Here is a 15,129-nt window from a genome sequence, read left to right on the forward strand (position 1 = left end):
AGTGACCCGAAGATACGTTAGAAAGTCTCTTTGACTTTCGGCACTTGAAGAAGGAGTCAGAACTCTTCAGTTCTTGGTCTCAAGGTTGTTTACTGTTTCTTATCTATAAAATTCTTTCTCCTGTCCAGCTGAGGTCTGTTCAGCAGGACAGTCAGAGGCACTCTGCCTGCCCTGGGGCTGTGTTATCTTTTTATACTAAAAACTACGTGTACAATATTTACAATTATTTTCCAGTACCTATCGCCTATGTTAGACAGTGAGCTTCTACTCTAAACCAATCTGTAAATGCCAACATCACAACAGAAGATGGAGGCCAAGAAGAAGAAAGGCTGGACATGCCCAGATTCCTCCATCTTGCCCCCTGAACCCTCATTCTAAAAACCCCCAAAAAATCAATTTTTCACCCCCCGACAAACTAATTATTATTCTACTCATACTTTTGTGGCTCAAAGATCCTCATATAAGGTTGGTAACTTGCTCCATGGGTCATAATCCAAACCACAGGCGTCGTGGGCTCTGTACCAAGGTCTCTGAGCCCCCTGGCAGGGATCCTGGCAATCCAGGACAGCCAGAGGGATGTCCTGAATTCCGACACTTAAACAGACTACTTCTGCTTAAGTCAGAAGCAGAAACTAACTGCTATATTTTCATTTGCATAGGCGTTATGTTTGTAATTTATAGCATTAGCCAGCCTTTTTATAGCATGAACTGGTATTGAAACTGTTCATCTAGGAAATACCATCCTACATATATATATATGTAATTATAAATATTTATATATATATAATTATACATATTATATATATATATATATATATATATATATATATGAAAAATTAATTTCCAGACATTTACATTACTAGAAATTAGAGCTGAAAGGAATCAAAGTTATTTAATCTTGGGCTGAAGAGGCAAGCCTGTACTCTCAGAAATGATGACAAGTGTTGCAGTAAGGTAGAAAAATCATAAAGGCTTCATAAAATTAAGCCTGGTCTCCTGGAATCAGTGGCTGGCCTTTTGAAAGCTAGCATTTTGCAAGTTCCCATGTAAAAGCAATCCTTTTGTGAGCAATTCATTAGTATAACAATTTCTGGGTAAAAACAGCTTGCACTTGTATAAACTGGTTTTGCACCCTTAGATAGAAAAATGAAAACTACCTTTCACAAACAACTTCCCTGCACATATGGAAGAGAGTTTGAGTGACTGATCAACACAGAATAACAAGTTGTTACTAACCAGTAAAAGTAATTGGCAAGAAAACTAGTAACCAATTGGACTCCCACACAAGGTCTGTAAAACTGTATGAAAAGCAGTTCTGTGAATAAAGAAGAGCCTTTTTCCACCATGAAGAAAATGGAGTCCCGTGTGATTTATTCCCCATGCAGACACATCCTGGAGCAGGCTCAGACCTACCTGCTATCCAGTCTACTGCAATGCCTTCAACTCTCCCCAAACCATTGGTGACAATGTCCTCTTTCCAGGTTTGGTCTCGCTTAGCTCTGCTGATCTTGTTGAAGCCCATGTCTGTCCAATAGATTGTATCATTTCCTATAAAAACATGTGCCGATGATTCTCAGATTAATTCACTTACTTCGGTCCTAGTGTCTGCATTAGCAACTGTAAATATTGCTACTTATAACTTTAACTTGTATTAAGTATCAAAATTATCAGCTTTATTTCATCATTTGTTTGCCTTTTCTTGAATTTTGTTTAAACTAATTCTGTCAGAATTCTAGGCTGTTTAGTACAGCACATGTAGCACAATAGGGCTATGACAGGAAGCTACTACCTCTGTTAAAAATCACAATAAATATGCTGTCTTTACCTTTTCCCTAATGGAATAAATGCTTCAAAAACATACTATTTTGTTTGTCACTATTCCAAAATATTCAGGAGTCTGAAAAGCTACAGTGTAAAACTGCTTATACAGACTTTTCCTTCAGTAATCAGACACATTGAATTTTAACAGTGTAAGGAAAAAAAATTAACTAGGGAAATAAAAAGTGACATTTGACAGTGATATGCTGACAAAAGAATAAAAAAATATATTCCATCCACAAGTCAGTTTTTATTTTAAATGTCCTGACAAGCTTCCACTAACAGTCTTTTTGTTTGGTGTTTCAAGACATCTCAGCTGTCTTTCCAGCCTTTCTGCTGCAGTGATTGTCCATAAAGTAGAAAAAAGGGACAACTTGACCATTTAAACTCAACAGCCAGATGGAGAATTTTAAGTGGCTCAAGCACAGAAACAAACTGTCTTCTGTGGCACATAATAACCTCAAAAAAAAAGGTGGGGCAAATGGCGTGAGGATGTCCCTCACGCAGAATTGTCTCTATTTTCACTGCCAGGGTTCTGTAAATAAGCTGCAAACAACATTCTGCTTGCAAAGTAATGAGTTGATGACCTCCTGAGTGACCTCCTCTGAGTTTTGCAGAGAGATATTAAATAATATTTGTTTCTTCATTATTTTTCTCATACTTTGTAAATCTGCTTTTAATTCCATAATAGCGTGAGTGTATTTACAGAATATGTATTTCTAGGTACAGCATAGAAATCTTACCAATATAAACAAATATAAATATTTCATATCCACATATTTACACATGTATCTATATATATGTATGTGTGTGCGAATATTTGTGTAGATTGATAGATATATTTATAAAATAAGACAGTTATTTGTGACCAAACAATATTGGTATGCTCAAGAATCTTACCCCACCTCCAATTAAACAAATGACAGTTCTGACTTCGAGTAGTCAAAACAAATATGAGAATCATGCATTTTGTTACTTATTTGCTAATTAGAATTTAGTTAGAAGTATCAAAACACAGGGAGAAAAAAGGTGTATGCATCTTCTAGATGGTTCATCTCTGCAAAACCATTGTCATTAGACTTTTAATTAGGACATGCTATACTACTAGCATATGTAAATACATTTTATCCACTTTGTATACCTAAATTACTGAGATAACAGCAAAATCTGGGAATCCTTCACGATTAAGAGTGAAATGAAAGCACCACTCACTAAATGGAAAACAGAAAAACTATATGAAATCTGAAATGGCCTCCACTTGCTTTCTGTGTTACATTTGATATATGTAGGTTTTAGAAATGAATTTATACAATTGTATATGTATGTATGTATAAATGTAAGGGACCAAAATAAGAAAAAACAGATGTTGTTGAAGCTGAAATGCAGTTGAAAGCTGTAACGTTTTTATAACACACTATCCCCTTGTGATTTCACTGCTGCACACCATTTATATTTATCTTTGCAATGCATTTATCACTGCCAATTCTAGTCATGTTCCCTGTGCTGTGACTTCACCAAGCCAAGGGGGAGAACCTCATTTCATTCTATGCAGCCTCAAATTTCATTTTTTACAAAAAGTCAAAAATCTCATTCTTCCAAAATATTAATTTGGTGTTTATTAGCTAAACATAAACCTCTCTAAAGTATATCATATGACTATTGTAAAAAAACATGAGATGCAAAATAGCTAATAAAACCAATAAAATTCAATACAATACTGTTATTTTAAATTGAAAAGGTCAAATTTTACTCTTCTGTGTTAGATGCAATAACTTTGTAAAGTTTGCATAATTTAAATTTAAAAAATAGAAAAAATAGATAAAAATAAATTAGAAAAATAGAAAACCCAATTGCATTGTCTTGGAAGTCTCTGTCATGAATATGTGTGGTCACCACTTCTCTCTCTCCTATGTCTTTCCAGGAACAGATTAAATCTCTGTAACAGAGTCTTTCCCATCTCAGGTATGTGTACAAAGGTTCTGGCTTTTAAGTGATTTTTATGTCTCTGGAGACTATAACTGAGCTATACCCATGATGTGAGAAAAGTTCTGAACATCAGCTGCCACTGATTTGAAAGTAAAATATCCAACTATTAATGCTGTAAAATGTTGAAAGAACTTGAAATTTTGCTACTCAGAGATGCAAGAACATCAGTGAAGAAGCAGGTAAAAAAAAAGGGAAGATCTAATGAATTGAACTTCCAAGCTGATAAAAAAAGTTTAGTGATATTTGTGTGATAAAGCAGTCCAACAGAGCCAACAGAAATAGTTCTGATTTCAATTCCAGGACAAATATATTAATATACAATTAAGAAAAAAATTAGGATCTCTCAATGTTGAGTTCCCAGGCAGAATCTATGTCAAAATAAAAAACAATGGAGTATGGCAAAATAATTGTATGTTGCAAGAGGATAATGTCTGTATTTAAATAACATAGGTAACTTAAGATTTTATTTCTAGACTGCCAGTTTGGAAACTTGATGGGCAACAAATGAGTCTGGAAGGAAGGCTGATGGATTAAAAATATAGAGATACAGGATATGTTTCAGGTCATTACTTGGTCACAGATTATTTATTTTCCAAAAACTAATCAAAACTTGCTAACATGTTTGAAGATATCCAAACACCATCACCATCCAGTCACTTATAGAATCTGATCTTTAATTTTTTTCCCACTTTTTTTCATATGCATGCAAAATTGAAACCTCCTAATTTCATAGGAAGTTTGTAAGGCTGTGTAAATTCAAAACTATTTCTGTATATATAGTGGAAAGGTGTGTAGTGCAGTCCAGGTGGAAATGCTCCTTCAGGCTGTCAGAGCTCCTTCCAGAAGGAGGGGACAGATCCAGACTTGGCTTGTGCCCTGCAGGAACGTGGCTGAGCTGGGCTGGACAGGGAGAAAACCATCCCACTCAGCTGTCAAAGCCACCTGCCAGGTACAACACCACTCAGGACTAAGAAAATTCCACGGAAACAGTGTCAGAGCAGGAACAAGCCTTTTCATACTGTCTCTAAAACCACCAGTTTCCTACTCAAGTTCTCAGTGATGACTCTGCCAAAAGTGAGCAGCTGCTGCTGACAGAACAATTGGCTATGCACAATATTTCCTATTTACTGTAAATATTAAATGTAGAGCTTAACTCGTAACATGATGCATTGCCAATTCCTTTAAACACAGCTGTAATTTCTTAGAAGGTTTGAGAACAAGGGGTTATTTCATTTATGAGAAGAATTTATGATTTTAACCATGCATACAATAAATTTTACATTATATTTACCTGCATGGAAGTCTATGCCCACAGCAAATGAAGCCCCAGATATAGGCATTAAAGCATCCATTTTATCATTTGGATCAAGAGGAATTCCTCTAATTCCCTCATGGACAGAGTACATGAGAAATGATTCAATACCTAAGGGAAACATAAAGCAGCCAATGAGAGCAAAGGGGAAGCTTTCCAAATAACCAAGATTAGAGGAGCTAACATACATTCAACATGATTTCCACAAGTGCTCCACAGGTTTGCAGAGTGACAACTCCAGGTCTTTGAAAAGATATCCATGAGTCATTACTGCGCATTTCTAATTAAATTACAAATGTGGTCCTATCAAGAGAAGGGAATCAATGTTCATGTCAAACACCATCTTATAATCAGGTAATTAATTCAATTTATTCAATTTCAGCAGAAATTAAAATTAAAATTTAAGAAAAAATTTGGTTTGAATTATGAGAAATTTAAGAATATTTTCAGTGCACCTCTGTGCTTCCTAAACATGTTCAGCAAGAAATAATTTTAAAGAACTTGTAGAAAACAGGAGAGTAAATTGTCTTTTGAGGTACAGGTTTCATCTCACTTCAGTTATGCCCATTTCCTTTGCAGAGACAAAGAATCACATAGCTTTAGTGACCCATTTTAAATGTCTATTTTTCTGTTAGATTAATCAAATTCCAAATGCACCTATTTCTCTTAAGTAGGAATAAATTCTACTGTTTAAACGTCTTCTTACATAGTAATTCTCAGGAATTACTTAGTCCTAATTAATAGTCATAAATAATATCAAATTTATAAAACTATAAGACACCTTGACCATAAGGTTGTTATGCATTATTCAGGCAAGGAGTAAGAATTTGGCTGTGAGCTATGTTCTGACTTCTGCCAACTTAAAAAAAGAAAAAGATTTAAGAAAAAAAAATTTGCTTTATTTTATATTAAGAGCAATACAATAGTATGAGATACCCAACCATTCAGATACTTGTAGCCTGTAATTTAAAGATAAGTTATATGACCTTGAACAACTATTAGTAAATGATGGTTCATATAGTCTGCTTTTCTGTCTACATTAAAAAAAATAAATCAGAGTTACCACAGCAATTTATTTATCTGAATAATTTAATGAAAAGCTAAATTTAATTCTCTCCTAACCACTGCAGACATTTCTCTGTTACTGTTCAATCAAGCATATTAAGTACAGTTATTTAACTAAAAATGACTGAATGAAGCTTATTTACTCATTGCAATGCTCCCCTGGAAGTTAAGTTGGTTAAAATAAAAGCTGCAGGGCATTTTACCTTTGCAGGCCATGCGATTCTTTTGGAGGTTGTAGCCGACTGTGCACACACAAGTTCTGGTGGTTTCTGATGTTGGCAAACAGAGCTGGGAGCATCCCCCGTTGTTTAACTGGCAGGAATTGCTGCCTATGACACGACAGGAGAAGAGACAAGAGAAACCAAAACTTGAGCAATGCAACCCTGGCTAAAAAGTTAGTGTTGTTGTCAATATATTATGATTATTTCCAATTTTTGAAAAATTGAGATATGCATAAAATATGTCATCAATTCATATATCTTTCCATGCTTCACTCATGCATTCACTTCTGCATATTCATGCAGAATTTCAACCCCACATTTCCCCTTGGAACATAAATAATTCTATTTTCTGAAAAATCTGCCTATTTTAAAGTAAAAGCATATAAAGAACCTGAACATTGTATGTTGAGTTAATGATGAAATCTCACTGACATTAGTGTATCTTAATCTAGACCACAAACAAATCATTGCCTATGTACTATTCATTCATCAAATATTATATTAGCCTTGTTATCTTCATGGATGAGCCATTTTTAGTATATTTAAGACATGCTCCAAAGTGATATCACAAATCCATGCTCTTAAGTACCTGATTATTACAATATTTAAGTAATAGAAAATATATTTTAATAAGATTTACAATAGACATTATACACATCTCAGAAATTTGAAAGCTTCCTGAAGAAAAAATATAAATTCACTAAGATACTCAAGGAATTAATTGATTACAAGTTATTATTTTCTTCACATTGGGAGAACCACATGAGAAAATATACTGTGCACTCTAAAAATTGGTCAAACACCCTTCAAATGTGACTTACCCTGCTGTGCTGCTTTATCATACACTTTCATATGAACCACACCTGCAGTTTTGTTTCTCAGGACAGTTGGGTTTCTTCCATCTTTTTTATTACAGGTGCCAATCTGAGCCAAGTTCTGATCTGCCCACCAAAGCTTTTTATCTGTAAAATTTAGTTTCAGAAATTAGGAGGATCACTATCAAACAGGATGTGGTTGAAACCTGAGGTGGAAAAAAGCTTTTGAGGTTAATTCTGAGATCAGTTTTAAGGGAATTGCCTAAAGAGGTTATACAGAAAATCTGAAGAAATTGTGTTATTAACATTCTGCAGACATGAAAGCAGTTTTCAGCAGTTAAACTTTTTCTGAGACAACTGCTGATTTAAGGCTACCTGCATAGAAAAATGCTTCGTTTTTCATATATACGTGGAAATTCTAATGTTACCCTAGAGAAGAAATTCATTTTCACAAGCAAACAAAATTGCTTGAAATATTAAACTAAGTCTTTTATTAAAAAAAAAAGTTGCAATCAGCTACTAAGAAATCCTGGAAAAATTGAAAAGCAGGCAGTGCCTCCTAAAGTTTCAGAATTATAATTTTAACTGCTTTGATTTCAAGCTCAAACTTCAGTGAACTAATGGCTGAAGACTGTAGCCAATCTTGTGATTGTCCCTGTCACAAGTCCTCACTCCTTGAATCCACACAGATGAATGATGAGGTGGGCTCACGGCTCTTCATTTCAGACAGAAAAGATAATTACTGTAGAGGAACCAAAAATAAAACCTTGAACTGAAAACCTTTAAACTTCAGGAACACTGTGTTCTCAACAAATACTGTGTATTAACTTCACTTTTAGTTAATTCTCTTTTCAGTTAAAAGAATTTTTGCCTATCCTCCAGTTTTAATATTTAAATAACAAATTTATAGAGCCACACAGCTGAGTGATTTGCGATAGGAAGTGCAGATCTAAAAAATAATTTTCACTGTGGTAATTGTAAAAAGTTACCCCAGAAAATACAATATCTAGGAAAAATCCAAAACATACTCTCCACAAATATATGATAAGACCAGAATCTGCGGAATGAAAAATATTCTAAATATCAAGATTTGGGGACACAACTGGAACTCTCTCTTTAAATGTGGATAAAATTTAAAGAAATTCTATAATTTTATGCATTGACTAGACAGTATAAAATTGACTGATTAAAAACATCATCATGCAATAACGATCAATTAACAGCAGTTTGTATCTAAAGACACTTTTATCAGAAAATCCTTAGAACAAGAAGTCCCTGTGTTGTATTTTGATTATGTCAATTATAACAAAAAGGCACATGAAAGCTAAAAACATGACTGTGTGCTATAATCCAGATATGAAATATTGGGAATTGGAGTTGGTTTTTTTCCTGTTAGATGATGGCCCACAATCCTAAAGGTCAAGTGAACTTTTTCAATGAAATGTTTGTACGTGAGGAAGAGTTTCTGTTAGTCACATTCTCTTTGTGACCACAAATCAGAAAAGGCCATTAAATAATTTTGGTTAATTTAATTAAATTAACCAAATTAAATAATGACTAGTGTTTTGTGCATAGTAACATGAACTTACTGTTTTACATATCCAAATCTGTTTATAAGAAATGAGTTGTTTTGTAAGACTGGGGCACAGGAAGAAAGCAAATTACATCTAGTTTTGGTGTTTTCATCCTTTATTTCAAGTAATCAAACTGTTTTTGTCATTTCTTTAGTATTTTGTGCAAAACCTCAACTTTGGCTATGGTTTCAGCGATGTCCCAAACATGTCCTTGACTGACCTGCTGTCTCCTTAAGAAAAGGAAAGAAACAAAAACTCCAAATAACCAACTTGTCCTATTGTTTTACCAAGAGATGAACACATGGCTTGTACTTAATCAAGAAGTTTGATCTACACCACAAATATTTCTCCCTTTTGATAACGAGTCCAGAGCCAAACGCGTTTTTACATGAGCAGCTGAATGTTCCACCAGGTACCTCTTTTGTTTATTGAGGTACTCAACGAGACCACATCTGCTTCCATGCACAGTTAAGAGTGTCTAAACAATTTCCATCAATGGTGTCAGACACATCAGATCCTGGAGTTCTTCTCCTCTGGTGACAAAAAATAACACTTCATAAACTCATTACTAATCCTAAGGCACTCGACTGTGACTGCAGAGGTTGAGGAGTCTCCTACATCCCCTACACCAATATAAAGGACAAATCATAACAATTCACAAGTGAAATATCACATTACTCTTCAAATTGATTATTTTACCTTCCACTTGCATTCTTATTATTGTGAAACCTGGATAAAACCTTTAAATAAATGTGTAACTTACAAAATCTCACTGAACTAGTGTTTATTCTTCTCTCACACAGAATGGTACACTATGACTTGTAGAAAGAGACAAGGATAGAGTAGGGGGATTTAAATGAGAAAGGTCATACAATACTGCTAGATGACCAAAAAACACCACTGCAGTCTCAAGTAAAGAAAAAAACCTAAAAACAATTACATGTCTATTTTACCATAATTCTAACTTAAATTTGGAATATTTCTCTCTGCATTATTGATATTCTGTCAGTAGACAACTCATCTATGATGTCTAGTATTCAGGATTAACTAATTATTTCAATATTTACTTTAAAATATAGTAGATGATTTTACAAAAAACCCACTTCAGCGTAAAGGCAACTTGCTTTCACACACAAGGGAAGAAAAATGCTGTTTTGGACCTTTAAACATCAAACTAAAGTGATTTATTTGCTTGATTATGCTAACAAGAATGTTGCTCGATCACTAATTACAACCTTGTTGCTGAAACTGGATTATAATATATATTAAAATTGTTGTATTTATCCATTCTGCTGGGTAATTAGCATTAAGCACAGCAACATATTGGGAAACAGCAACTTCAGATGCCAAAAATTGCTACCCTGGCTTTGTGGACAGTCCTTTGGAGACTTCAAGTAGTACTCTGAATACAAATTTTGATGGGCCATTAGTTTTCATTAATGGTGGTTTGAGTATTTATGGAAGACAACTATGTACTGCACTTAGAGCTGGGCAAATTGCCTAGATATATTTCATATATTAATGCTAACATAATGAATGGTGTTATGGCAATTAGAAGATTGATGACTCGGAAAATTAAGGTGTGTGTGTTTGAAGTCCCCTGATCTGAGCAGCCCCTTTCACTTTGCAAACAGATCCAGCAAAGTCACAGCATCTGGACTACTAAGGAAGCATTCTGGTGTTAGTTTTGAAACCTTATTTAGGATGAAACAAAAATCAAATGACCAATATATCATCTAATGCACAATGAAAATAAACGGGAGCATGAATATATTTTGGTAATATTAACCTACATTTTCTGTCTAAAATGAAATAATATAATTGTTACTTTCTGTTTTGATGGCTTGATAATACAACTTGATGGCTCTATTTATATACAGTTTTTGTTCAAAAAAATGTTCTTCTAATATCTGCATGCCTATTGAAAAGCTATTATGTATATTTGATTTTGTTGTATTGCTGATTGAATTTTTTTAATATGAACTTCAACAGAAATAGCACTTACACATAAAATCATTCACTATGTGGAGTTACTCTATTTTATACTAAAAAAAGACCAAATGCACAACAAATTATATCCTCATTATACAATCTACATTATATTCCTATTTTGTAGGGACATGAGCTGAATGTTGTGGTTTTGTGTCAATTGTATTTCTGGGAGAACCTGATACAAAATCCAATCAAATGCCACCACCAAAACTGCTGACAGAAGCCTTCAGCATCCCTTTCTTCTCAGCTACAGACTTACAGTAACTAATCAATACTTTTCTAGTTTCTCATTCAGAGTCATTTGTCATTCAAGAAACAACACACCAGTTTGGAAACACATCAGATATTGCAGCGAGCTCCTCTGCAACTCAGATTGTGTGAAATAATGACTCTGCTCCCCAACCCAGAAATACAGCTCTCACATCAAAGGAAAATTTCTAACCAATCTCACTAACAGTCAATGAATCGTTTTCACTAAGTGACTTGGAAGGCAGGAAATGAGACTTTATGCAGAATTCCAAATATATCTTTATCATTTGATCCCACTGAAAACACTGGCTACCAGGAAAATGTCTAAAATCAGATATTGAATGGCAGATTAAACTCAAACTTTAAAACAAATATAGAAAGCATTTTATTCTTGTTGAAAAGAATTCTGCTGTACTGTATAAGACATTCAGAGATTCTTTCACATGGAACATGCTGAATATCAGAACAGGGGATCTATTTCATATCAACTTATAAATTGTGCCAGCAGCAGGAGTTTACAATTATGTAGGGCACAGGGTGCTGTGAATCAGATAAGCTTCTAAATTACTAAAAAAAATCAGCAGAGGTCTTTGAAGAAAATAAAATGTCAAGTTTACATAGTAAGAGAAGTAAATTGCTATGACCAAATGCAAGACAATAACCAGTGGGAGGTACTAGACAAAGCATTCATGTGGTTTTGAGTGATAGATTAATTAAAAATGGCTGATGTCCCATCCACTGACATCTCACAGGGTGAATATGGATTTGAAGAAGAAGTGGTAAGAGTGGGAAAGCATATAGGACTTCATAGATTTACAGCAACTTTTTTGTAATACAGAATAGCAACAGCAAAGTTTTTTGGTTTTTTTTTTTTTTGGTATGGCTAAGGGATGGAAATATAGACATTTTGTACTTATCAAAAGGAATATTATTTTCATCCCATAAAAATGGGATGAAAATAATATTCCTTTTGATATGTACACATTCAAAAGATTTAGCAAAAGCAGGCACCAAAAGACTAGGAATTTTGCTCAGCATATTGAAAAAGAAAGATGACTGACACTGCTGAGTAGAAAACCAATAAATGAAAGATCCAAAATACAGGAAGATGTGAATTATATATTGTTTCCATTCCCCTCAAGGATAAACCTGACAGTTGCCTTGGCACCAACTTGTTTGCTAACATTATTTTTTATGTCTTATCATTACCTTCTATAGGCTTCCACTAAAGAATGCAATAGTAGGAAAATGTTAAACAGAGCCTGGAAAGGACTAAACAACAGCAAACATCTGAAATAGAAGTGGTAACTTCCAAATGGTTTCCAACAGTTAAACTGCAATGCTAAAATAGAGGAATTGGAAGCAATAAAAACAATGTGGAGATTGAGGGGTCGTGCTAAAGGAGAATATTCATTGCTGGTGAAGCTCTGAGCCACTCTATAAATTGCATTGCAAAGCAAACCAAAAACTTTACTGACTTCACTGGCACTGTCTATTGAGTTCAAATCATAGAGCACAACCAATGCTTCTCTTTTCCAATACTGAAACTAAGAGAATCAAAGATCAAGAAACTCGAGCTTTTAGAATAGCACAGAGATCACCAAGGCAAACCAAAGAAGTCTTGGTTGGGCCAGCCTTGCCCAGTCATTGCCTTTTTATAGCTCTGAAAAATCCTCTGGAACCTGAAGTGTAAGATACAGCAAAAGGCACTGGAAACTGTCAGATCTGTGAGTTTTCTGTGCAAAATTCTGTCCACACGTGGGATGGAAGGCATTAGCCCTTGACAAAGGCTGTGGGATTCTCTTTGGGTGTCTCTGAGGTCATGCTTTCTCACAAGGAGACTGATGGCTGGGGAAGATACTTCCCAGACAGCTAAAGAAATTTTCAAAATCAACAGCTGAGGTGCCTGAAGAGACATCAATCGTGTAGTAAATTTATTAGAAATTCAATTTTTCTGAAGATCCTTCCTCCTTCAGAGCACTTAATCTTGGCAGGGAATGGGTGCATGGCAGCCAGGGCTACCTCAGACCACATTGCCCATCCCCTCAATCCACTGAGGTGCCCTCCACTGTGTCCTTGTTCCAGCTCCTCAGTCCAGTAAAGGTCCTGGTGATCAACGAGTGACCAACTCTGTGACCTGGTGACACAACTGTGCAAAGGCAGTTTCAAAATACCAAACTCCATCTCCTTTTTCTGCTCAGCGGAAACATAACCCAACAATATGACAAGACCCTATAGCAAAATATACCAACAAATAAAATTAACTGTCCAAAACATTGCTTTTAGCTGGGAAGACACTAAATGCAAAAGACAGAATAATGCAAAAGAAAGCTGAAGATTACAGAACTCTTCAGCACTGAGCAGAAATTATATCTACAAAACAGTTAAGGGTTTGGGCACAAGTATCATCTCTTTCTTCAGTCACTGATGAATTCAAATGGTATCAAAAAGATAGCTCAGTATATTCACAGAGGAGAAGTACTTCATTCATGCTTTATTGTGTTTACTGTGTTTAAATTTGTAGACAAGCAGATCAGCAGGGGTAGTAAATTTTCATACACTATCACATTAAATCTTTCATTGGAACAAATTAGTCATTGCTCTTTACTTATATATTATTAGTTATGACCATTTATCAATTAGATAAACTCTTATCTTGCTTCATATGGCACTGGATTTTCTGTTCTGACCCAATTTGCATGCACAAAAGCCTGCTTGTAAGAAGCTGATGCACATCCACTCAGGATTCCACTTTAGGAAAATAAATGGCATTTATATTACCACAGTGTGTTCCACAATATGGAAACTTACAGGAGAAATTAATGCAGGAACTTTTCATGTTTCTCAATCAGCACATAAAATCCTGCTGATAAAACTCTATGTGCTTGTACTTTTCTCCAGCAGATTTTAAAGGGGAATCTCACTGCAACGCCAAGATGCAGTTTAGCACAACTATGACTCTAAAACCCCAAAGCAAAACAAACAGAAAGCCCCATTTTTGTTCACCGTTTTTGAGGTGAGAGAATTGTCATCGCCCATAAAAACCAAGCATCCCAAACTATGAATATTAGAGGTATATGTGATAAAACCTGCACAGCAGATATTCTTCCATCTCCAGATGTGCAAAAATTCAACTACTTTCATGCACTCTTCTTTACATGGCAGCTATAAACTCTTTATTCCCTGTCCCAGAGGGATCATCACTGCTGTAGCTTCTGTGGATGGCAGGTGAAGACCTGGCACCACCACCAGCTCAGTGACAGTATAAACAAACAAAACACATTTTACACCTCCAGGTAAAGACTTCCAACAGCTCCCCAGAGTAAGGGTCATTTATTCAGTCTACTTCCAGTCACAATCCAATCAATGAAAAACAATTTGTCCAAATGAACATTCATGATTCCTTCTGACACCAAACCTGGTCATGGTTATGAATGCACACATGAAAGCATAACACCTCCAACAGACACTGACAGCGTTTAGAGTTCAGTACTGTCCAAATGGGTGTATAATAAATCTAATTTAGTAATCACCACTTTAAATAGGACATAATTTACACCATTTGCATAAAAATAATTTAATCTTATTTAATTTTAATAGCACATATGTGCATATATGTGTGCATAATTATTTATGTGCATAATTATTATTTAATTAATCAATCAAACTATTTCAAAATAACAAATATAAAAATAATCAAATATTAAAAATAAGAAAATACAACAGTAATAAGAAAATATAAAAAATAATAAGAAACATAAAAATTATAAGAAATGTATAAATTAATAGGAAATATATAAATATTTCATTAAAAGACTGGCAGCTGATAACCCACTCATCCCAACAAAAGTCTGTTTATCAATTGAACTTTTTTTTTTTTTAATATCCAAGATAAATACAAGTGATTTTTGAGCGAACTAGAATAGAGGTCAGTAAATTACAGGCAATATGGAAAGCTCCAAAGTCGTCTCTAAAAAAGCAGAAGTGTAAGTGTAAATTCTGAGTCAACCTGGAATTTCTTACTACACTCTGTCCCAGCTATAACAAGGACCAAGAGCTGCATATGAGCAAAAGTCCATTTGAAGCAATATTTTTAT

At 34.6% G+C, this 15,129-nt stretch overlaps 1 protein-coding gene across 1 annotated transcript in view; it reads right to left on the reverse strand.

The window, feature by feature from the left end:
• The window catches only part of LRP1B (LDL receptor related protein 1B), a 632,190-nt gene that overhangs the window by 146,392 nt on the left and 470,669 nt on the right, over positions 1-15,129 (reverse strand). The window contains exons 33-36 of the mRNA XM_036387231.1: positions 7,224-7,364; positions 6,385-6,510; positions 5,096-5,227; positions 1,414-1,548 (exon numbers count right to left, since the gene is read on the reverse strand). Coding sequence (XP_036243124.1) covers positions 1,414-1,548; positions 5,096-5,227; positions 6,385-6,510; positions 7,224-7,364 — 534 coding nt within the window. The remainder of the gene's footprint in view (positions 1-1,413; positions 1,549-5,095; positions 5,228-6,384; positions 6,511-7,223; positions 7,365-15,129) is intronic.

The sequence above is a fragment of the Molothrus ater genome, chromosome 7 (genome assembly GCF_012460135.2).
Source record: "Molothrus ater isolate BHLD 08-10-18 breed brown headed cowbird chromosome 7, BPBGC_Mater_1.1, whole genome shotgun sequence".
Classification (NCBI taxonomy): Eukaryota; Metazoa; Chordata; class Aves; order Passeriformes; family Icteridae; genus Molothrus; species Molothrus ater.